Here is a 23,110-nt window from a genome sequence, read left to right on the forward strand (position 1 = left end):
AACCACTAAACATTTCATTGAACCAAATTGTTTTATTCTGTATGCTGTGCACATTTGGTCTCTTACAGATCAGATGTAGATCTTGGACGTTCATTGATCTTCTAGCGATCTATCCTATGATCCACTCATCAGTATGTGAGACCTGGACAACCAGAAGAAGCCACTAAACATTTCATGGAAATGTATTATCTTGCTCTGTCTGCTGAGCACATTTGGCCTCGTCAGGATCAGATATCACTGTTGGACCATCATTGATCTCCAATAGTCCACTCATCAATATTTGAGACTAGGACCATCCTTTTAACAGAGGAAAATAAGCCGCTGCCTCTGGTGGTTACTAGTATAGAGCATGTTAAAATCCATGGCTGAACATCTCCTGTCTAGGAAGAGTCTAGACCATATTAGCTGGTGGGCTGCTCCTGCCTAAATCATGTTTTATTCTTTATTAATAATAGTATAATTATAGAATGATTGTTCCCTTTTCGGATTCTTTATTGCTCAGTTACCTTTTGATGCCGGTTGGTTATTACCAGGCAGAGGAATCCGTTTTGTCCAGTACAGGAAAATCAGGGCTATGACGATGAGGAATAGGACTAAGACCAATGAAGTCACTGCAACCGCGGTGGTAACATGACTTGTCCCTTTAACAAATAGAAATAGTTTTTATTTAGGAAACGTTTTTAATCCAACTATCCTGGAATTATGACATATGTAACTATATGAACAAGCAAAAGCAAGACTACGTCAGAAATACACTTCGTTCCAGAATTGGATTGGGATGGCTTTGTTCCCTCCAGAAATTGAAAAAACTATTAATATATTAGGTATTTTGCTGTATGGTGTCGTTCCATGAGCTGACTTTCTAGTGCAGTATCGGTAATGTATCTGAAGTTGGCTCTTCCGATACATTTGGTGCCACTTAATGGGGGCAGTCGTGTAATAACTAGTTTCACCTCCCAAGTGCGAATGCACAAATGTTAATCCACCAGCTCCATCTACACCTTTTGGACTATGTGAATTCAGGGTTTTTCAAAGAATTTTTGGAGCAGAAACTGAGCCTAAACTCTCTTAACCCTCCTCCAAACTCAAAATTTGGAGTTTCCAAAATTCTGATTTTTTTTTTTATGAGTTTTTGGAACAAAAAGTTAGCATAAATATTGAGGAAACTCTCCAAGTCCTTTTTCAAAACTACAAAAAATCCTCAAAAACATGGAGTTCCATAATTAGGAAAGCAGTTTGGGATATGATTGAAGACTTTAATATAAAACCTGATGCCATTTTTGAGCAGCATATACAAAACGATATTCAAAAAGAAGAGCATGTGGAGGATTCAGGTGAAAGTTTTTGCTTATGCCTAAACAAGTAAATCACCTGGTTTTGATGTTACTTCTGTCTCCGACTTATTAAACAGCTCTAAAAGAGAGAAATTATGGTTCAACAGTTTGTCGTACTGTAAAGGTGTAATTGAGCCTAAATGATGACCTGACATGTAGCAGCATTACATCTCGGCCTGAGCTCATAGCACAACTTGTAGAGATGAGTCAATTCATTTCAAACAGAATTTGAATCAAAGTTTAGAAAAATTTGCCGGACCTGGAAAACTGAAATCATTTGCAATTCGCCCGCCACTATTTTGTACATTATTTTTTTTTTTTTTATAATTCTTTATTTAACTTGACATCATTAAACAAAATGTAAAGCATGGAGATACATTGCACATAGGAGAATGCAAACAATTTCAGGTAAAACAAAATATAGACTGGACTGTCAAAAGTTTTTACAGAGCTACGATGGCCTCCGGGTCCCCAGCGGTTGGAAGACAAAACAGCCCAACCGAAGGAGAGAGAGTAAGAAAGGAAAAATCATGGGAAAGAGAGAGATGGCAAAGGATCAAAGAAGGAACGAATGAGAGGAAGAGGAAAAGCAGAGAAAGAGGATAAGGGGGGAAAAAAGAGGGGGCTGTGAGGGGGGGCAAGGTCCGCCCCTCCACACACCTTCATCCATAAGGTATCACTTTCTGTTTGTCTCAGTGTCTCCTTGTATTCATCTGTCTGTTGAAAAAGTCGAGCCAATAGTACCAGGTGGCCCAGAACTTCTCGTAAGTATCATGGATCGAAGACGTCAGGTCTTCCATATGCATAATGTTGTTAACGCTCTCAATCCACAGTGACACGTTGGGACAGGTGAGTTTCCTCCAGTTAGGAGCACATGAGCGGGCCGCCATAATTAGAAATCTCAACAGCGAACGTTTATATGCAGAAGCTGACATTTCGCTATGCTGAAGTAGGTATAATGCTGACCCCATATCTCCCGCATACCCTGTTATTTTGCGGATAATCACACCCGCAAACAGCTTTGTATGGTTTTAGGGAGCATTGCATTTATCCTGTTCAAGAGGGCTGCAACACACTCCACTACCAAAAGATGTGTAGGAAAGTACCCTCTGCCCTGCTATACCACCGACACATTGGATCCACTTAAGGAAACGTGTGTAAATGAGAGGAGACTCTGTACCAACGAGAGAGAAGTTTGTAGTTTGCCTCCTGTAATCGTGAGCTAAAGGACGTCTTATGGGCCAGACGAAATATGTTAGAACGCTGCTACGGTGAGAAGGTTATACCTAAATCTCTTTCCCATTGCAGAATGTTGGGGGGAGGTGGCTGATCTGGGAGCAAGACCAACAGGGAGTAGTACATTGAGAGAGTATGTCTAATAGGTCCCGATGCTAGGCAAGTGGATTCATATTATCTGTCAAAAACTGCGTCCTAGGTAGTAGTGTGTTTATGTGTTTAGTGTGATCAACTTACGGATCCAAGCAAATTTTAGTGCAGGTCCAGTTGTAGGATGAGCTTTCAGGGGGGGTGGGAAAAGCAGAGGCGGCCCAGGAGAAGGTGCATAGTGAGAAGTCTGAAGAGCTCTGTTCTATCTGGACCCACGCCTTATGTTTGTTTCTACACCAGTCAACAATCCGCGCCAGGTGGGAAGCCATGTACAGCTTGAGATTCGGGAGGCCAATACCCCCTTCAGCTTTGGGTCTACATAGGACCGCACGTTTAACCTTAGCTCCCTTTGTGGCCCAGATAAAGGCCGTTTGAATTGCATTAATTGTTTTGAAAAAGGCTGAGAGGACTGCGATAGGCAGAGCCTATAGCAGATATATTATTTTCAGAAGGGTATTCAAGATTTGGCACTTACCAAACCAGGTAAAGTTAGATTTGGACCACCTATCACAAAGGAGTTTTAAGAAGTGGCGGGAAATTGCATTGGTGTAACATCAAAATGGATGACATAATCTGTATTCCTAGATAGTTTAACATTTGAGCTGCCCATTTAAAACTAAAAGCTCTCTTAAGGTGACTCACAAGTGGGGGAGGACCAATACCAAAGCCTCCAATTTTGAAAAATTAATCTTGAAGTTAGAGAGGTGAGAGTAGCTGTGGAATTCCGCCATTAGATTAGGGTGCTCTTAGATGATGGCATCTGCAGCTCTCTTTGGCATGAAGGTTATGTAACTTGGCACCAGGCTGGCTAGTCAAAAGAAGCTATGACTCTCCCACGGCTCATGTACTCTGGTCAAAAATTACTGTCACGACCCATGATTCGGGTGATGCTCATTGATTTGCACAGACTAATCAATAGGGAACAGTGGAGGTTGAGGGAACGCGTTCCCTCTGTTAGATCCTCTCATGGAGCTAATAAATACATGTTCTCCAAAATTAAACATCCCCATCCGCTATGTATGGCCTGGCCACCAGGCTTCCAACCAGGAAATACAGTCATATGAAAAAGTTTGGGCACCCCTATTAATGATAACCTTTTTTCTTTACAACAATTTGGGTTTTTGCTATTTCAGTTTCATATATCTAATAACTGATGGACTGAGTAATATTTCTGGATTGAAATGAGGTTTATTGTACTAACAGAAAATGTGCAATATGCATTTAAACAAAATTTGACAGGTGCATAAATATGGGCACCTCAACATAAAAGTGACATTTAATATTTTGTAGATCCTCCTTTTGCAAAAATCACAGCCTCTAGTCGCTTCCTGTAGCTTTTAATGAGTTCCTGGATGAAGGTAGATTTGACCATTCCTGTTTACAAAACAATTCCAGTTCAGTTAAGTTTGATGGTCGCCGAGCATGGACAGCCGCTTCACATCATCCCACAAATTTTAAATGATATTCAGGTCTGGGGACTGGGATGGCCATTCCAGAACATTGTAATTGTTCCTCTGCATGAATGCCTGAGTAGATTTTGAGCGGTGCTTTGGATCATTGTCTTGCTGAAATATCCATCCCCTGCGTAACTTTAACTTCGTCACTGATTCTTGCACATTATTGTCAAGAATCTGCTGATACTGAGTTGAATCCATGCGACCCTCAACTTTAACAAGATTCCCGGTGCTGGCATTGGCCACACAGCCCCAAAGCATGATGGAGCCTCCACCAAATTTTACTGTGGGTAGCAAGTGCTTTTCTTGGCCTGCCACTTCTGGGCTTAACAAGAACTGTACCCGTGTTCCTCCATTTCCTTACTATGTTCCTCACAGTGGAAACTGACAGTTTAAATCTCTGAGACAACTTTTTGTACCTTCCTCTGAACAACTATGTTGAATAATCTTTGTTTTCAGATCATTTGAGAGTTGTTTTGAGGAGCCCATGATGCCACTCTTCATAGGAGATTCAAATAGGAGAACAACTTGCAAGTGGCCACCTTAAATACCTTTTCTCATGATTGGATACACCTGCCTATGAAGTTCAAAGCTCAATGAGGTTACAAAACCAATTTAGTGCTTCAGTAAGTCAGTAGAAAGTAGTTAGGAGTGTTCAAAACAAGAAATTGATAAGGGTGCCCATACTTATGCACCTGTCAAATTTAGTTTAAATGTGGATTGCACATTTTCTGTTAGTACAATAAACCTCATTTCAATCCAGAAATATTACTGAGTCCATCAGTTATTAGATATATGAAACTGAAATAGCTATTGCAAAAACCCAAATTGTTATAAAGAAAAAAGGTTAACATTAATAGGGGTGCCCAAATTTTTGATATGAGTGTATATAAAGCTCCTACACTCAACAGCCAGGGGTGTCACTCAAACATCCCACTGCAGTCCATTAATCTATCAATCTGTGATGAAATGGCACCTCACTGCCCCACCTTGACGTCTCTAATACATTGGAGCCACCCGGTACGAACTCGTCACTTCTGTTAATGTATGACGTTCTGCGCACCCAAGATGTATGTAAGGTCAGCTTGGCACAGTGTTACACTGACACCCCCTGTCCATGTGGCCAGAGGAAGACAGTGGGCAGTGCAACCTCTTGCGCGATACTCCACTCACTCACAACCCCGACAGACCATTTTCACTAGCGCTAGTGAAACAATGCTTGGCTAGTTCAGTAGTCTGCCACCAGTTCCTCATTAGATATAAGCCTGGTCCATTAGAAGGATTATATCTGGCCAGAAACCAGCCCAGGTAGCGGGTAATACTAAACCGAGCTCACAGCATGGGATTCGTGGATTGAGACAAAAGAGCAACCCAATATTAAATTATATATTTAAGTTCCTTAAGGGCAAACTAGATTATACAAGACGAATTTACAAATATTAATGTTAAGAAATGCGGATGTAAGTAAGAGATAGTTTCCAGCAGATGTACAGATGAATCGGTTACCTTGTTCCTTTATGATTAGGCCTAGTGCTGGCTTGGCACAGGGGAGTCGCTGTGGAGCCACTGGTGTCCTTGGGACTCCCCACACATTTACTGAACATGACCTCTCTGAGAAGAACCCACTCCAAAATGTCCGCTTCGGTTTTTATGAACTTATGTACCTCCCATGTACCACCCACCTTTTGACCTATGACAGGGCTGGACACGGGATGTTCCTCATATCTTGGCCCCTGAGCATCCCATGTGGAAGATATTACCATCATATTTCTTCTTATGATTTTATCTACTCATAGCCTGGAAACATGATGGGTCTATGGTTTTTCCCTCCACTTCTTATTAATAATGGGTTGATTCACATGTCCTACAATTAAGGCAAAATATGTGTTACATGCATCCCGCTGCCGTGAAGCCGAAAATATGCTTGCCATATTTGTGGGAGTTAAACATAACCTAATTGTTTAAATTTTTACACTGGAGCCAGACTGAAAAGTCCCCTTTTGAAGCCAGCAATCCCCACTTCCCTAGCTGAATTACTTTTGTCAACAGGGGGTCTGCATTGGCCAGGGCAGCTTCCTAGCTATTATATATTTTTGTCACCTGCCATTTGTTCCGAGATCTAGGTATTGTATTTTTTATGTGTCTTGGTGACCCCTTCTTGCTGCAGGTCAGGATGGGTGTAAATGTGTATAATTGGCAGTTATCCATCTGAGTTGATGCTGAGGAGGAGGTGACTTTGCTTTATGGATACATGACGTTTTAATTTCCGATAACAAATGCAAAAATTTGTGTTAGTTTTGTTTTTCAGTTTTAGGACATGCTGTACAATGTGCAATACAGGGTAATATTGTGGTACCGTGTTAGCCAGGACATGCTGTAGGAAGACCTGTTGGTACTGGTCTTAAAGGAAGGGGCTCCTTGGTAGCATGAATATGCATTACTCTGTATGGGATATGCTGTAAAAGCCAAATGGTTGGAGACTCCAAGTCCAAAGCAGAAATAAGACGTAATTTACCTTGAACTGAAACAGAGGTTTCATCTGAATGCTGATAATTGAGTAGGTGATGTTTGACCTGCTTTGTGCACTTGTATTTGCAACACGATGTCATGTTGACATTCTCGATGTGTAATTCATCCTCAGAACCCCAGTCTTGTATAACTGCATTATTCCTGTAAAATATTGTCTGCTTTGCTGTATATCCAGGGTAATGTTGGCATCGAAGGATGAGGTCATCTCCTTCATAAACATTAGTAGGCGCCTGTAAGGTGACGAAGCCTAAGATGAAGGACAGTGTGTTTTTAGTAAAAACCACTTCAGTACGAGATTGGACCATATTCAAAGACTGGTTTGGAAAACCCCTTTGGGTCATTTCATAATAAATTGTAACAAGTGTGCCTCTTAGATCTCATTTGGCCTACATAGCCCTCCATACAGAATAATGTGCCTCATATAGCCCTCCATATAGAATGATGGGTTCCACATATCCCTCCATACAGAATAATGGGCCCCACATAGTCCTCCATACAGAATAATGGCCCCACATAGCCCTCCATACAGAATAATGTGCCCCACATAGCCCTCCATACAGAATAATGGGCCCCACATAGCCCTCCATACAGAATAATGTGCCCCACATAGCCCTCCATACAGAATAATGGGCCCCACATAGCCCTCCATACAGAATAATGGGCCCAACATAGCCCTCCATACAGAATAATGTGCCCCACATAGCCCTCCATACAGAATGTGCCCCACATAGCCCTCCATACAGAATAATGGGCCCCTCATAGTCCTCCATACAGAATAATGGGCCCCACATAGCCCTCCATACAGAATAATGCACCCCACATAGCCCTCCATACAGAATAATGCACCCCACATAGCCCTCCATACAGAATAATGGACGCCACATAGTCCTCCATACAGAATAATGGCCCCACATAGCCCTCCATACAGAATAATGGGCCCCACATAGCCCTCCATACAGAATAATGTGCTCCACATAGTCCTCCATACAGAATAATGGGCCCCACATAGCCCTCCATACAGAATAATGTGCTCCACATAGCCCTCCTTACAGAATAATGGGCCCCACATAGTCCTCCATAAAGAATAATGGTCCCCAGATAGTCCACCTTACAGTATAATGTAGAGACAGAGACCCTGATTCCAATGATTCTTTCTTTGAGGTAAAACATTTTTTTTTTTATAAACAGACAGAAGTGTTTTACCTCACAGAATGAATAAGCTGTGATCCCTCATTGTCCTGTCGGTAAACTCTTTTTTGCATCCTCCCCTGCTCAGGAGATGTGGTATAATCAGATTATGTCCCTGTATGGTCAGACACAGCCATTACACAGTACACAGCAGGGACACATATATAAGATTTTCTTAGCACAGGAACATTTTTTTTAAACAAATCCAATTGCGAAAATTATTATTATTCCAAGATCTATTGATTAAAGGGGGTGACTCTGCTGACAGTTTCCCTTTTGAGCTTCAATTTTTGCAGAACGGAGGCAGCAATTTTTTTTATTAAAAATACGGGCGATTTTGAGCACACACTTTTCATTTTTAGAGTGCAATATACTGTTGTAGTGTCACTGACCATCATAGACTTCCAGTCTGGTAGAGTCGCTTCGGTCACTAGCACTCGTCTGGCATTGGTAGTTTCCACTGTCCGATGATAGTGCAGACTCTATGGAAAAGGTTTTCTCGGAGTGGATCCAGTTATCGTCTTTAAACCAGTTATAAGTGACATCTCCTTGTACAGTGGAGTCCACATCACAGGTCATCTGGAGAGACTGTCCTGTGAAGATCTTATTCAAGTCTGGGTTAAAAGTCACCACCGGGCTGACCGCTGATCCTGTAAGGCAATAAGACAGCCATGTTACGGTCTTCATTATCATAAGACTGAATGGCATCCTACAATACTGCCACCTATAGATAAGAATGTTCTACCATAATAACTTATATGTTGTTTTACATCAATGGCCTGAAAACAAAACTGATTAGAGTTCCTTTTATCATTTATCATTATTATTTTTCTTTTGTTTGTAATGAGAACATTTACAAGTTCCTCTTCATTAATATATACATTTAAAAAATAATACACTTACATGCATTTTCCACTGTTAGTACTGCAAAATAAAAACAAAGTGCATTTTAATACTGACCTTTTGTACAGGAATATAACTACTATAATACTGCCCCTATATACAAGAATATAACTACTATAATACTGCCCCCTATATACAAGAATATAACTACTATAATACTGCCCCCTATATACAAGAATATAACTGCTATAATACTGCCCTCTATGTACAAGGATATAACTACTATAATACTACCCCCTATATACAAGAATATAACTACTATAATACTGCCCCCTATATACAAGAATATAACTGCTATAATACTGCCCTCTATGTACAAGGATATAACTACTATAATACTACCCCCTATGTACAAGAATATAACTACTATAATACTGCCCCCTATGTACAAGAATAAAACTACTATAATACTGCCCCCTATGTACAAGAATATAACTACTATAATACTGCTCCTATGTAAAAGGATATAACCACTATAATACTGCCCTCTATGTACAAGGATATAACTACTATAATACTGCCCCCTATGTACAAGAATATAACTGCTATAATACTGCTCATATGTCCAAGAATATAACTACTATAATACTGCTCCTATATACAAGAATATAACTACTATAATGCTGCCCCTATGTACAAGAATATAACTACTATAATACTGCCCCCTATGTACAAGAATATAACTGCTATAATACTGCCCCCTATGTACAAGAATATAACTACTATAATACTGCCCCCTATGTACAAGAATATTACTATAATGCTGCTCCTATGTACAAGAATATAACTATAATACTGCCCCCTATATACAAGAATATAACTACTATAATACTGCCCCTATGTACAAGAATATAACTACTATAATACTGCCCCCTATGTACAAGAATATAACTACTATAACACTGCCCCTATGTATAAGAATGTATCTGGTACTATTGATCAGGATGTGGTGCAATAAAGTACCCCTCTATATAGTAGTTGAAGGAATAGGGGCTTCCACTTTCCCCACTTGTTCATCTTTAGCTTTGAGCAGTAGTATAAGTTATAGTATAAGTTGAGCAATCCTCTGTTTTCCCCTGGCAGTTCAAGCCCTAATGGTTCAACATATCCAGTAAAACACTAATCCTTTAGTAATCATCATTTTTAATAATCCGTGATCACTTTATAGCAGTTTAGTTAAATTGTTCGTAAAGCTAAAAAAGACAGGTACTTACATATAAGCATGAGCATTGATCTCACAAACATGGTGACTGCCATAGGCTTGTGTGGCGCAGCCTGTAGTAAAGAATAAAGCTGGAGTTTCGTGGTATCCTTCAGTGTTTTGTTTTTTTTCCAGAAAGGAGGGGTGTTTGCTCAGAGCTCAGGGTTTTGTGAAGTAGCAGAGCAGGATAACCTTGAAGCAGGTCCAAGTTCCTAAGTTTCTATTCTGATGAAGCACCGTCCTCTTCATTGACTGCATGTGTTGTGCAGATGTCCTATCTGTCAAAAAAAAAGGGTTAAGTGTGTGATGCTCCTTATGAAAAACTTTCACTGAAAAATTTCCATGACACTGGTTCTAGGAATTGTATCAAAACTCTGAAAACGAAACTACCATAACTGATGTAAAAAAAAGAAAAACAAAACTAAGACAAATTCATGATGTCCCTTTTTTATGCTACCTTAATGTACATATTCGTGTTCGGTGCTGCTTCACCATCATAGGTTAAAAAGGTGTTGTGAATATAATACAATGCGTATGGGGTCCTTTACGACTAATGTAAGGAAGATTTCGACCCTCGTGATTGAGTTTTGTGGAGATCTGTGGCTGACAGAGGGAGAACCCTCCTCCTGTCAAACAGCTTTGATGTTGCAACACCTCAAACTTTTTCTGAGGCATTGACATACAAAGGGAAGAAATCAGAAGAAATCCCTTCCATGGCAGTCGGTCGTTTTGAGATGGCTCTTTTAAAGGTTTTTAGCTACTCAAGATCTTTTCTTGGCCTATCACTAAAGGCCACGTTACGGGCTACGTTTTATCTAACGATCTCATGAGCGCTGTGACACGCCTAGATCGTTGTTACAATTTGCCGAGATCGTACATAGGTCGTTTAATAGCGGTCACACGTACACATCTCACAAACGATGCAACATCGTTCAGCGATATATTGTTTGACCAAGGCGGTCGTGTGGATGTTGTTCATGGTTGGCAGGGTGTCAGACGTAGCAATATGTCTGCTGCATTCCAAACGAGGAACAATATTTTGAAACTGAACGACGTGTCAACGATCAACTATTTTTAACCTATTTGCGATCGTTTGGAGTCACACGTAGGTGTCACACGCAACGACGTCACTAACGATGACGGATGTGCGTCACGGAAACCGTGACCCCGACGACCTATCGTCAGATAAATTGTAGTGTGTAACGGTGCCTTTAGACTGGCATTGTCAGACAAGCCCTTCTAAATTCCCATGTGTCCACTTCAGTAAAATAACATCACTAACATAACTTATACTCCCACATAGTTGGCATTACCTCTCCTGGGGCTTGTGTGACATTATGTCATGCTATCCCTAAGGACAATCAGCACTGGCTTTGCTCTCCCTTTCTTTAGACAAATCAAAACATCCAGAGGAAGTGAGAAGTGCGGCTGTCCTCTCACTTTTTCCAGATGTCCGTTACCTCCGTAGGAGAGAAGAGTGAAGCTATCACCCACAGGCCGCAGGGATTGCATGACATAATGTCACACAAGCCCCTGTTATGCTTGCCGGGCGAGCAGAGATGTTAGTGAACCCATTGGGCTGTAACGCACAGGAAACCCAGAGGAGCTTGACTACGGACCTGAGCCTGGTCTTTTTTTTATTTCCCAATTTTAAAGTTTTTATTTTTACACAAAAACAAAAAATGAAAGGTACAACACATCCTCGCAGATGGCCCGGCAATACAACAAATATAATATCAGTACAATATTGTGAATTTAAACTTTCTCAGGCGACTATGAAGCAGAGTAGAACAGAAACCGAAAGAAGGCGAGATATAAAGAATAGAGAGGGAAAGCAAATCGGTTTGTGAAATTGCTTTGAGATATCCTTAGAACTCCAGACTCTAAACACGAGAAGCCATCACCCGGGAGAAGAACCCAAAGGGCATCTCCACGGCGTAGACTCTGTCACTCATCCATCTCTATCTCAAGACAGACCGATACAGTGGGGAGGATATGAAAGCCTCCCAATGGAACCATTTGGCAGCAACATCAGCTTGATCTTGGTGAGATTGAGCCACTAGAGTTTCCATGCGGTGAATTAGAGAGATTTCTGTAAACCACTCTTCCAAAGTGGGGGGGATCAGTAGATCTCCAATGTCGAGGAATTATTGTTTTGGCTGCCTGTAATAAGTGCCACAGCAAGGATTTATTATAAGTGACCTTTGACATAGGAAACATGAACAGGAGCAACGCCTCCGGAGAGGCAGGCACTGATACATCCGTGATCGATTTTACCACCTTGAGTACCCCCTGCCAGAAGGCCTGCAGGATCGGGCATGGATCCCTCCTCCAGTCCACACTTCCAGCAGAGGATAGACACCCCCGAAACCACCTATGGAAGACCACAGGGACTCGATACCATCTGGAGACAATTTTACAGCTTGTCTCTTGGGCTTTAGTTGCCAATACAGATTTATGTGACAAAAAGAAACATTTCTCCCATTGTTCCTGCGTAAAAGTGGTACTGAGTTCAAGCTCCCATGCCTCGCAAAAGGAAGGAGGTGTCCCTCATCTCAAGTCACTCAGGAAACCGTATAATACTGATATTGAGTGTGCCAGTCCCTCAGAGGCAGTGCACAACTCCTCAAATCCCGGTAGAGAACGGCCCATGGTCGATCTGTTTGTGATTTCTTAAGAAGAAGTGTTGAAGTTACTCAGATGAATGGCGGGCCAAAATCCTGAGCCTAGTCTTCTCCAGAGCTCCTGATGGTGAAGGTGTTACGCTGCAGGTATTGGTCCGGGTGCCACTTGAGAAGACTTGTGTTGCATCAGCTCGCCCCAGGGATATGGGAGCCAGAGTCACTGGTATAAGGATGCAGCAGCAGCTGGTCAGTCTCTGGTATAGGTTGCGGCGGCAGCTGGTGACAGACTCCGTTCTGGATGGTTAGATGGAAGGATGGAAGGCAGCCGCTAGTAACGATACTTCAAGACAGCAGGTATCGTGGAAGGTGGCCGGAGCAGCAACAGGTATAGGTATTGGCAGCAGCTCTCTGTAATACAAACAGGTTTAAGTAACAGAACTAGTACGATAATACAGCAGCAGCAGCACAGTGCTAGGGAACTTGGCTACAGCAATGAGTGTAAAGGCCACTTTACACGCAACAACATCGCTAACGAGATGTCATTGGGGTCACGGAATTCGTGACGCACATTCGGCCTCGTTAGCAACATCGTAGCGTGTGAAACGCACAAACAACTATCAAAATTGCTTACCTTATCGTTGATCGTTGACGCATCGTTCTAATTCCAATTATCGTTGCTGCTGCAAGTACGATGTAGTTCGTCGTTCCTGCGGAAGCACACCGCTATGTGTGACACCGCAGGAACGAGGAACATCACCGTACCTGCGGCCGCCGGCAATGAGGAAGGAAGGAGGTGGGCGGGATGTTACGCCCGCTCATCTCCGCCCCTCTGCTTCTATTGGGCGGCCGCTTAGTGACGTTGTTGTGGCGCCGCACAAACCGCCCCCTTAGAAAGTAGACGGTTTGCCGGCCACAGTGACGTCGCCAGGCAGGTAAGTATGTGTGACCGTTCCTAGCGATCTTGTGCGCCACAGGCAGCGATTTGCCCGTGACGCACAACCGACGGGGGCGGGTGCTTTCGCTAGCGATGTCGCTGTGGGTAAAGTGGCCTCAAGACAAACTCATTGCCCAGGCAACTCTCAAAGGGCAGAGTTGCCTTAAATACTTGCAACCTCCCAGCTGACCTGGGAGGCACATCCGGGTTAGGAGGACGCTGGTCCTTTAAGAAAGTGGGTGTGGCTGCGGGCGCACCCTACAGGCAGAGGCCTGGAGCCTGTCAGGAGTCCAGACGCTCTGTGAGGCTGCAGCATGGGATGGGGACGGCTCCACCGTCGCAAGACGCCTGGACAGGTGAGGGAAACGACGTCCTTGATGGTGGAGGGGAACAGGAGCATGTGAGTACGCCGTCATGGTCGTTACAGCCCCAGGAGAGGAAGTGGCAACACTGCTGATATACCGCCAACATCTGAGCTGAGTGTTGGTCTTTTACATAGGGATTCCAAGTAGTGGATAACCCCACTAATGAATTTGGCACATTGTACTCCCCCGCTTACTTCAATGAGAGGTACATGCCACTAAATAAATTTGCCTCATCCTCTCAGTGGCATTTTCCTCCGTGCACCTCACCAGCAGCGACTGGAGAAACATTTCTGGTATAACTATTGATGAATTTGTCACCACGTCCCGTTCCGCTCAGCTGGCTGGGACCTGTATGAATACAGTGTTTTATGTTAATACTTTGATGTATTGGGGCCCCATGTCTTAGGGTTTTTTTCTACACCAGATATTTGCAGCATGGAATTAACATTTTGCCATTTACCCAGACATAACCCAAACTCTCTCCTCTTATTGGTGTCTCCATCCCCTCTGAGGCTTCAACACAAAACCGAAAGTGTTGTAATGCAATGTCCATTGAATGAAGACTGCAATTCCAGGACAGATATGGTTTATGTAAAAAAACGAGAAGTGGAGAAAGGGGAATAAGCTAGTACTACTTTTTCTCATTTGTCTGCAGTGCGTGCACAGCATAAGCATAAAATATGAACAAAAGTAAGTGCCCCCTTCACATTTCTTCTGCAAGAGCTTTTCTTAGCTCCCATTCAACATCTACAGACATTAACATGGCATTGGTTGCTCCTTTTCTCCAGCTCTACTGGGAAGGTTTTCTCCAATATTTTGTAGTCTTCAGTGGAAATTTTCTTCCATTCATTCAGAAGAACATTTGTGAAGTTGGAGGAGAGGGCTGGGCTCACAATCTCTGATATAAGGTGCATGTGGTTGAGGTCAGTGCTTTGTGCTGGTCATATCCTTGCTCCCCAAAATCCCACAACCTTGGACCCTGTGCACTGGGCACAGTCATAAAGGTTGAAAATGGCTTTCCCCAAACTGTTCTTACAAAATTGGAAGCTATAATTTTCTACAATGTGTTGAATACTGAAGCACTAAGATTTTCCTTCAATTTGACTAAGGGATCTGGGCCTAGCCGTGACAATAAGCCCATAGCATTATCTCCCCCTGCACCAAAAGCCAATATAATGTAGTCGCTGGGTAACGTACTCCTGGGCGTCACCAAACCCAGACTCGTCCACCAGAGAGGTGTAGTCCATCACTGCACAGAACATGTCTCCTCTATAGTCCCATTGGTGACGGCTTTACACTGCTCCATCCAATGCTCGGCATTGTGCTTGGTGATGTACGGCTCAGCATTGGGCTTGGTTATGTAAGGCTGCATGCAGCTCCTTGGCCATGAAACTCCCAGTGGGCGCAGTTGTAAGATGGAGGTTGAGTTCCTACTCCTGAAGACACCAAATGTGTTCCTAACTTTATATGTGTGATGTGATATGATGTTGGTAATATAGGTTGCCCGGCAGTTGCGACTACATAGGATTAGCCTATGGGGGAGAAACTAGTGCTGAGGGGGAGACAGTCTCCATCTTAGACTCCATCAGTTGGGGAACGACCAGCGTTGAGTGAGGATGTATGGGCCCGTCAGGTCATTTTGCTCGCATTGTTTGGGTGACTCATGGAGGCTGCAACGTTGGTATCGAACAAGAGTAGCGTGAGAAACTTATGGACACATGGAGGGTATTTGTAACCCAAAAAGAAAACCGGTTGAAAAATCTAGGACTGGTTGAAGGTCGTAGCACCCCTTGTGGGTAGGGACTGGAGTTGCACACAATACAAGTATACAGTCCTGTCTGGAATGTGATCTAGATTGTATGGTGGCTTTAAAGGCAAACTATCATGACATAATGACCTTTAGTGTAAATGATATTTTTGTGCTTTTTTTTTATTTTAATATAAAAAACATATCATAATCTGAAATTAAAGAGGGGCGTGTCCTGGCTATGGAGGAGTGAGGACGTGTTTGTCTCAGCTCCTGCCACCGGACTACATTACTGACAATTAAACCAGCCCAAGAGCCTGGAAGAAAAGGATATGCAGCGCAGGAGAAGGGAGAGCTCCCAGGGGCCCAGCAGAGGAGCGTCACGGACAGAGGAGAAGGGAATTAGAGGCTTCCTTACCGGGCCGAAGCAGAGGACAGCACTGCAGACATCTCCCAAGATGGAGAGGCAGGGGAAGCCCCAGCAGCAGCAGAGACAGAGAGAGGAAACCACCCGGGCAGTGGAGGAGAGGCAGCTGATAACCCCAGACAGCCAGCGTGCAAGGTCTCAGGTACAGGAGATCCCTGGAGCAGGGAGCATGGGTACAACCCCCACCAATGCTGATTGCAGACCTGCAGTGGGGAGGCCTCAGGAGGGGGGAGAGGTGCCCTTACCCCTGTCACAGAAGGAGGACAATAATAAATCTCAAGCAGAGGCTGTTAATGCTGCAAATGGGGAACAGGGCCCTGCTAGTGGAAATCTCCTATCTTCAGTGAGACACAGCCTGAGTCAAAGTGTGTATGATATGGAAATGCAAGCAGAGTTAGAGCCTGCCACAAGTCCAATAAGATCACATGAACCAGGAGTGCTGACAGAACTTAATGAAATCCGGGCACACATCTCTTCTATGCCCACCAGAGAAGATATGGAGACATATATAGCAAGGCTGGAACAGGCATACCGCACAGAGCTGTCAGCCCTGAGGGGGGAGGTGGAAAGAGTGGACACTCAGAACCAAATACAGGCAGCTAAAATACAGAATATAGAAGACACCACTCAGGCACAAGGGGCCATTTTGGATCAACACTCCCGCCAAATACAATATATGGTGGAAGCAATGGACGATGCTGAAAACAGGGGCCGGAGAAACAATTTAAGGGTCCGGGGTTTACCAGAGTCTGTTGAACCTAAGGATCTCCAGAGAGCCCTCCAAGTGATGTTTAATGAGATCCTGGGTGAACCATCAAGCCAACCCCTGGAGCTAGACAGAGTGCATAGAGCGCTTGGCCCTAGACCTACACAGAATGACAGACCTCGAGATGTGATTTGTAGGGTCCACCGTTATGTCCTTAAAGAGGCCATCCTGTTTAAGTTGCGCAGTGGAGTTTCACCATCATACGAGGGGAGCCAAGTCCAGATTCTGCAGGACTTATCCCGTTTCACTTTACAAAGAAGGAGAGCACTGAAACCTCTCCTGGACATGCTCCGTTCGTATGAGTATAAATACAGCTGGGGATTTCCCTTCCGCCTGCAGGTCCGACACGCGGGAAGAATGCATGTTCTTAGGAACCCGACTGATATGCCATCGTTTGCTGCAGCCCTGGACATTCCGCTGGTGCCTATAGAGGAATGGCCGGTGTTTCCAATGGGGGTATGGGGTGCTGCCCCAGATGGTGATCGGATGCGTGGCCCTCGAAGAGGAAGACCAGTCTGATGTTTAAGGAGTTATTGGTTTATAAACAAAAATTCATTGGGTTGTTTCTCAATAGAATGTACCTCCCAGTTTTGCTATAATTTTTTTGCCAGGGGGATTAAGTCTTTCTGATTATGAGGGGGGGGGGTTCCCTCCCGCCTTCCTGGAAGAGGGGGCGGGGGGCACCCCCGTACTGTGTATAGCACATTATTCTCTCTAGACCTTGTGTCCTCACATTATATAGGGCTCTGGCTGACAAACTAAGTTGAATAATTGCTTATTGTTAGTCCGGGGCAGGGGGCTCCTTTGTAGAAAGTTCCCTCCCTGATTGGGATAACACGCCATAAAGGAGTGGCGTAGTCTCACCATCCCTAGGTTAGACAGTTTGGTATTCTCATACCTATACAGTTACTTTTAGTCTTTTTAGACCCGACGTTAGGGTCTTGTTGTTAACCTTGCAGGTGGGAGGCACTCTGACCTCCTTGCCTTTGGTTTCTACTGCTTTGTTGGTAGTTTCTTTTGTATTCTCGACCTTCTTACCTCTTCTCTTTTATTTCCTCTTCTCTTTCCCTGCTCTTCCTATCCTACTTGCCTGCACATCTCTCTCTCCCTAATCCCCGAACCTATCCCTAGAGTCCCCACCGTTCCTCCGCATTGGAATGACGCAGATTAATTGGGGTTCACTAAATGTGAGGGGACTTAATGTCCCGCAAAAACGCTCCCAGATATTTTTTGACATGCACAAAAAAAGAGTCCATATACTATTGATCCAAGAAACACATTTTAAAACGGGCCACCTCCCCATCTTTAGAGACAGATATTACACTAACTGGGTCCACAGTTCCAACCCAGAGTCAAAATCCAAGGGAGTGTCCATAGGCATCCATAAGTCCCTAGTGCACACAGTTCTAGATACACGGGTGGACACGGAGGGAAGATTTATATTCCTGAAAATTAATGTTAACTCATCCATCTTTACCATTGTCAATTGGTATCTACCGAATAGAGATCCGGCGACGACCTGCTCCTCTCTCCTGTCATCACTGGATGAATTCGCAGAAGGGACCGTGATCGTAGGCGGTGATTTAAACTTCACTTTGGACCCTAAGGTAGACACAACGTCGGGACATAACTTTCTCTCAATAAGGAAACTAACGAAGGTTAAACGTTGTATACAGGAACTCAGATTAGTGGATGCATGGAGAACACTACACCCAGTAGACCGTGACTACACATATTTTTCCCCGGCTCACTCTTCGTACAGCCGCATAGACCTATTCCTTGTAAGTCAGAAGGCCCTGACATGGCAGATACAGGCCTCTATAGGCAGTATCTCTTGGTCAGATCATGCCCCCATATTTTTTTTTTTTTTATCATAAAGGTTTTTATTGAGTTTTCAGAAAAATACAAACTTCTCATACAACAACATCAAGAACAGGAGCATTGAGTAGCAAGAGGTGGAATAGCCTCGAGCCATTATCAGAATATCAGTCTGGGACATTAAATACCCCTTACAACAACAACCTGAACATAGGAGCAGGGAGGGAGGGGGGAAAGAGAGGGGGTGGGGGAAGCAGCTCTACAAGACATTCTTAGGCATAATCAATTTATTTATGGTGTAGGTGTCGGTATCTGGGGGAGGGCCGTTGCATAAAGGGAAGTGGCCCACGGGTGCCATTGTTTAAGTCTCACCGTTCTCTTCTCTAGGTTGGGGGCCAAGTTGGTTTCGTATAGCCAGTGTAGGTTGATCCTCTCAATTAGATCTCTTTTTGTAGGATGCCCCCATATTTTTGAGCCTCACTATGCCGGATGGGCCTGGGAGGCCATGGTCTTGGCGGTTGAATGATAGTCTGCTGAGGGACCAGGGATGCTTGAAAGACCTGCAGAACACAATAGATGAATTCTTGGAGATACACTCAGGAGACACTACTACCCTACCTGTTCAATGGGAGACACTAAAGTGTGTGTTGAGAGGGATTCTGATCAAACATGGGGCTAGGATTAAGAGGGAGAGAGCCCAAACTATTCTGTCTCTACTTCAGAATATTTCAGACCTAGAGAAGATCCATAAGCAGACATTATCCCCGGTGACACTGACAGAGCTAGTTAAAAACAGAGAGGAACTTAAATCCATTCTGGACCGACAATACGAGCGCCACAGGAATAGACTAAAAAGATTTATGTATGAATATGCGGACAAATGTGGCAGACCACTAGCTAGGTTATTACATCCGAGGGGGGACCCCAGTCACATCCCTACGATCAAAAAATCGGACGGCCTTTTGACTCAGAACCCAATCCACATAGCGGACCAGTTTCAAAAATATTATAGTGACCTTTACAACATAAGGGGCAAATTTGGGGATATGCCACAAGAAGCTTTGGAGACTAAAATAAATGATTACATACTTAAAACAGCCCTGCCGACTATACCCAATACTGAGGTTGAAAACCTAGAAGCAGACTTTACAGAGACAGAAGTGGCATCTATTATCAGGGATTCTCCCTCAGGCAAAAGCCCAGGTCCGGACGGGTTTACCCCCAAGTTCTATAAAATTTTTCAGACTCAGTTATCCCCGTTCATGACCAAAGTATTTAACTCCATATCTGAAAACTCCCAGTGGGTAGCGCAGTCTCTTGAAGCACACATATGTGTTATCCCCAAACCGGGAAAGGACCACTTGCTGGTTACAAATTACAGACCCATCTCACTGATTAATTTAGATTTCAAATTTTTCTCTAAAGCACTTGCCAACAGACTTGCCCTGTCCCTGCCTGGGATAATACATACGGACCAGGTGGGATTTGTAAAAGGCCGGGAGGCACGGGACAACACCAACAAATTGTTCCTCCTGATGGCTCGGTCGAGGGCTCAGTCTCTCCCCATGTGTTTACTTTCAGTGGACGCGGAGAAGGCCTTCGACCGGGTCAGTTGGAGCTTTATGATGGCAGCCTTGAGACAGGTGGGTTTGGGTCAGAAATTTTTGGGCAGAATTGCGTCCCTGTATACGAGACCCTCAGCAAAAGTGAGGACAAATGGGTTTCTATCATCATCCTTTCTGGTCCACAATGGAACGAGACAGGGATGTCCACTGTCGCCCCTCTTATACGTCATAGTAATGGAGCACCTTGCGGTCGCCCTGAGAAACAACACAAGCATCCACGGGATAGAGGCGGGTGGGGAGAACCGTAAGCTGGCTCTATTCGCGGATGACCTTCTCATGTTCATTTCCCAACCACACATATCCTTCCCGTCCTTGCTCAAGGAGTTCGAAGAGTTTGGCAACTTAAGCAACTTCAAAGTAAATTTTTCCAAATCAGAGGCCATGAACGTGACTTTATCGGCAGAAGACCTTGCGAGAGTATCACAAAACTTCCCTTTTAAGTGGCAACCGTCAGTTTTAAAATATCTGGGAGTTATGGTACCTAGGGATCCAGCAAAAATTGTACATCACAATTTTTTCCCCTTATTAGAAAGGACAATCAGGGACTTAAAGAAATATGACAAAAAGAGATTGACGTGGTTTGGGCGTATAAACGCGATAAAAATGGATGTGTTACCGAGGTTCCTGTTCCTGTTTCAGACAATACCCATACAGCTACCGCTAAGTTACTTCTCCAAGATCCAGACAGCCTTGTCTGGGTTTGTCTGGGGGAACAGGAGACCCCGAACAGGAATTAAAACTCTGACCAGACACAAAAGTGACGGGGGGGCGGGGCTCCCAAATTTTCAATTATATTACAAGGCAGCTATCCTAACGAGATTACTGGACTGGCATTTTCATGGTAATTCGAAACAATGGGTGGTGATTGAACAGGATGTGCTGGGAACTCCCTTACATTTACTTCCATGGTTAGAGAAAGAAAGTAGGATCCAGATAGCGAAAGGAATGGAGTTCACGCGGACAGCGATGGGGATGTGGGATGGAGAGATAAAAAAGGGATCTCTCTCTCAGGAGCAGGGCCCACTTACCCCCGTATTCGGTAATAAGAAGTTCCCCCCAGGACTCCACTCCCATAGATTCGGGGGATTTACTCGGGCGGATGATACTCGTTTTTGTCACGTGCTCCAGGGACACACCCTACCAACTTATACATCCATGCAGGCCACAGGGAAAGAGATTTCCTGGATGGAATATATGCAGTTGAAATCTTTCCTCTCGTACCAGGACAGGGAGAGAAAGATGAGGACACCCCCTATTCCTTTTGAGAAAATATTTTTACAGGGCTCATCACCTGGACATGGCATCTCACTCATTTATAAAATGCTGAACCAGAGAAATAGGGTGGATAAACCTCACTTTGTCTGTAGGTGGGGAGAGGAACTGGGAGAGGATATTCCAGAGGACGATTGGAGCAGAGCGTACCTGTGGACCCACAAGCTTTCCTTGGCGTGCGCCGCTCAAGAGAAAAGTTATAAAATTCTCACAAGGTGGTACCATTACCCGACTAAATTACATGCTATATTTCCCTCTGTGTCTGATGTGTGCTGGAGGTGTGGCACAGACACAGGTACAATGCTACACATATGGTGGAGCTGTACTAAGCTGCAACCCTTTTGGGACTCAGTGTTCTACCTGTACAAAAAAAGGGGCGGAGGTGAAGTAGAAAAATCCCCCCAGGTTGCTCTTCTTTCTATGCTCCCAGGAGCTATTAAAACACAAAAAAGGGACATGTTGCGATTTTGCCTGGCGGCTGCCCGTATGATTATCCCACGATTTTGGAAACAGACTAGATGCCCTACGGTGCTGGATTGGTTGGAGGAAATTACAAACCTCCAGAGAATGGAGGAGCTGACAGCAGAACTAAATGGGAACACAGAAAAATTTACTACAGTTTGGAGACCATGGATTATGTTCATGGAGTCCCCAGAGTTTGTGGAGAGTTTGGCGAGCTTTTTGAACTGAGAAACGGTGGGGAGTCTCATTCCTTCCCCCCCCCCCTTTTTTCTTTGCTTTTCTTGCTTTCCCCCCTCTCCACCCTTCTCTCTAATTTCCTCTTCTTTATGCTTGTATCTTTCCTCTTCTTTCTTTCTTTTCTGAACATTAATCTGCATTTTTCTAGTTTCATTTTTTATATGAAAAGATTTATCAATAATTCATAAGACAATAGACATACAAGGAGAATGAGTATATTAGGATACGGGAAGTCAAAAGAAGTGGGAATTCTGACCTATAATTTATAAGTGGTTGTATGGTAATAGCACAAAGATAATTTGAAGAATTCCAAGAAATTTAGTAATGTAACAATTTCTGGATGTTATCCCGGCATTGAGAAAATGATGTTTATGTATTGTAATTGCACAAATGATATGTTTGTATGTTGACAACAGTTTCATCAATAAAACAGATTTGAAAAAATCTGAAATTAAAGGTAAAAAGTGAGTCCTCTGCAGTTTTCACACCGTTAAGTGCAGCTTTTTTTTTTAGACTGTAACTTCCTGTTGTTTCAGGCAATCCACATATACATTTGCAGCAATGAACAGACTTCAAACCTAGCTCTTGTACTGAAGCATCTAATGAGCGCGTGAAAAGATCATTGTAAGTGATGACTTTGTCATTAGGGATGTAATGGCAGGGTCAGGTGATGTCTGCGGCACGATGATGTCACTGTGTCGTGCCACCAAAGTCCACAGCAAGACTGGATAGAAGAGGAGACAGGCTGTGTAGGACAAGGAGTATGGATTACGTGAGTATAACATTTTATTTTTTTGAGTATCCATTATACTGTGTAGGGGGCTGTGAGGTGGACCTT

At 43.7% G+C, this 23,110-nt stretch overlaps 2 protein-coding genes across 5 annotated transcripts in view; one reads left to right on the forward strand and one right to left on the reverse strand.

Annotated features, from left to right (window-relative positions):
• The window catches only part of LOC142258185 (low affinity immunoglobulin gamma Fc region receptor III-A-like), a 36,005-nt gene extending 25,832 nt beyond the window's left edge, over positions 1 to 10,173 (reverse strand). Inside the window, exons 1-6 of one of the 4 annotated variants that reach the window (XM_075330693.1) lie at positions 10,009 to 10,173; positions 8,795 to 8,815; positions 8,284 to 8,541; positions 6,690 to 6,950; positions 1,372 to 1,413; positions 507 to 641 (exon numbers count right to left, since the gene is read on the reverse strand). In XM_075330693.1, the coding sequence (XP_075186808.1) occupies positions 507 to 641; positions 1,372 to 1,413; positions 6,690 to 6,950; positions 8,284 to 8,470 (625 nt within the window). In that variant the 5' untranslated portion in view covers positions 8,471 to 8,541; positions 8,795 to 8,815; positions 10,009 to 10,173. The remainder of the gene's footprint in view (positions 1 to 506; positions 642 to 1,371; positions 1,414 to 6,689; positions 6,951 to 8,283; positions 8,542 to 8,794; positions 8,816 to 10,008) is intronic. The other 3 variants (XM_075330690.1, XM_075330691.1, XM_075330692.1) reach the window with 3 other exon arrangements.
• The window catches only part of LOC142258172 (methyltransferase-like protein 25B), a 99,277-nt gene extending 76,391 nt beyond the window's left edge, over positions 1 to 22,886 (forward strand). Inside the window, exon 11 of the mRNA XM_075330667.1 lies at positions 22,809 to 22,886. The gene's annotated coding sequence lies outside the window, so the exon portion shown is untranslated. The remainder of the gene's footprint in view (positions 1 to 22,808) is intronic.
• Positions 22,887 to 23,110: the final 224 nt, after the last annotated feature.

The sequence above is a fragment of the Anomaloglossus baeobatrachus genome, chromosome 12 (assembly GCF_048569485.1).
Source record: "Anomaloglossus baeobatrachus isolate aAnoBae1 chromosome 12, aAnoBae1.hap1, whole genome shotgun sequence".
In the NCBI taxonomy this organism is placed as follows: Eukaryota; Metazoa; Chordata; class Amphibia; order Anura; family Aromobatidae; genus Anomaloglossus; species Anomaloglossus baeobatrachus.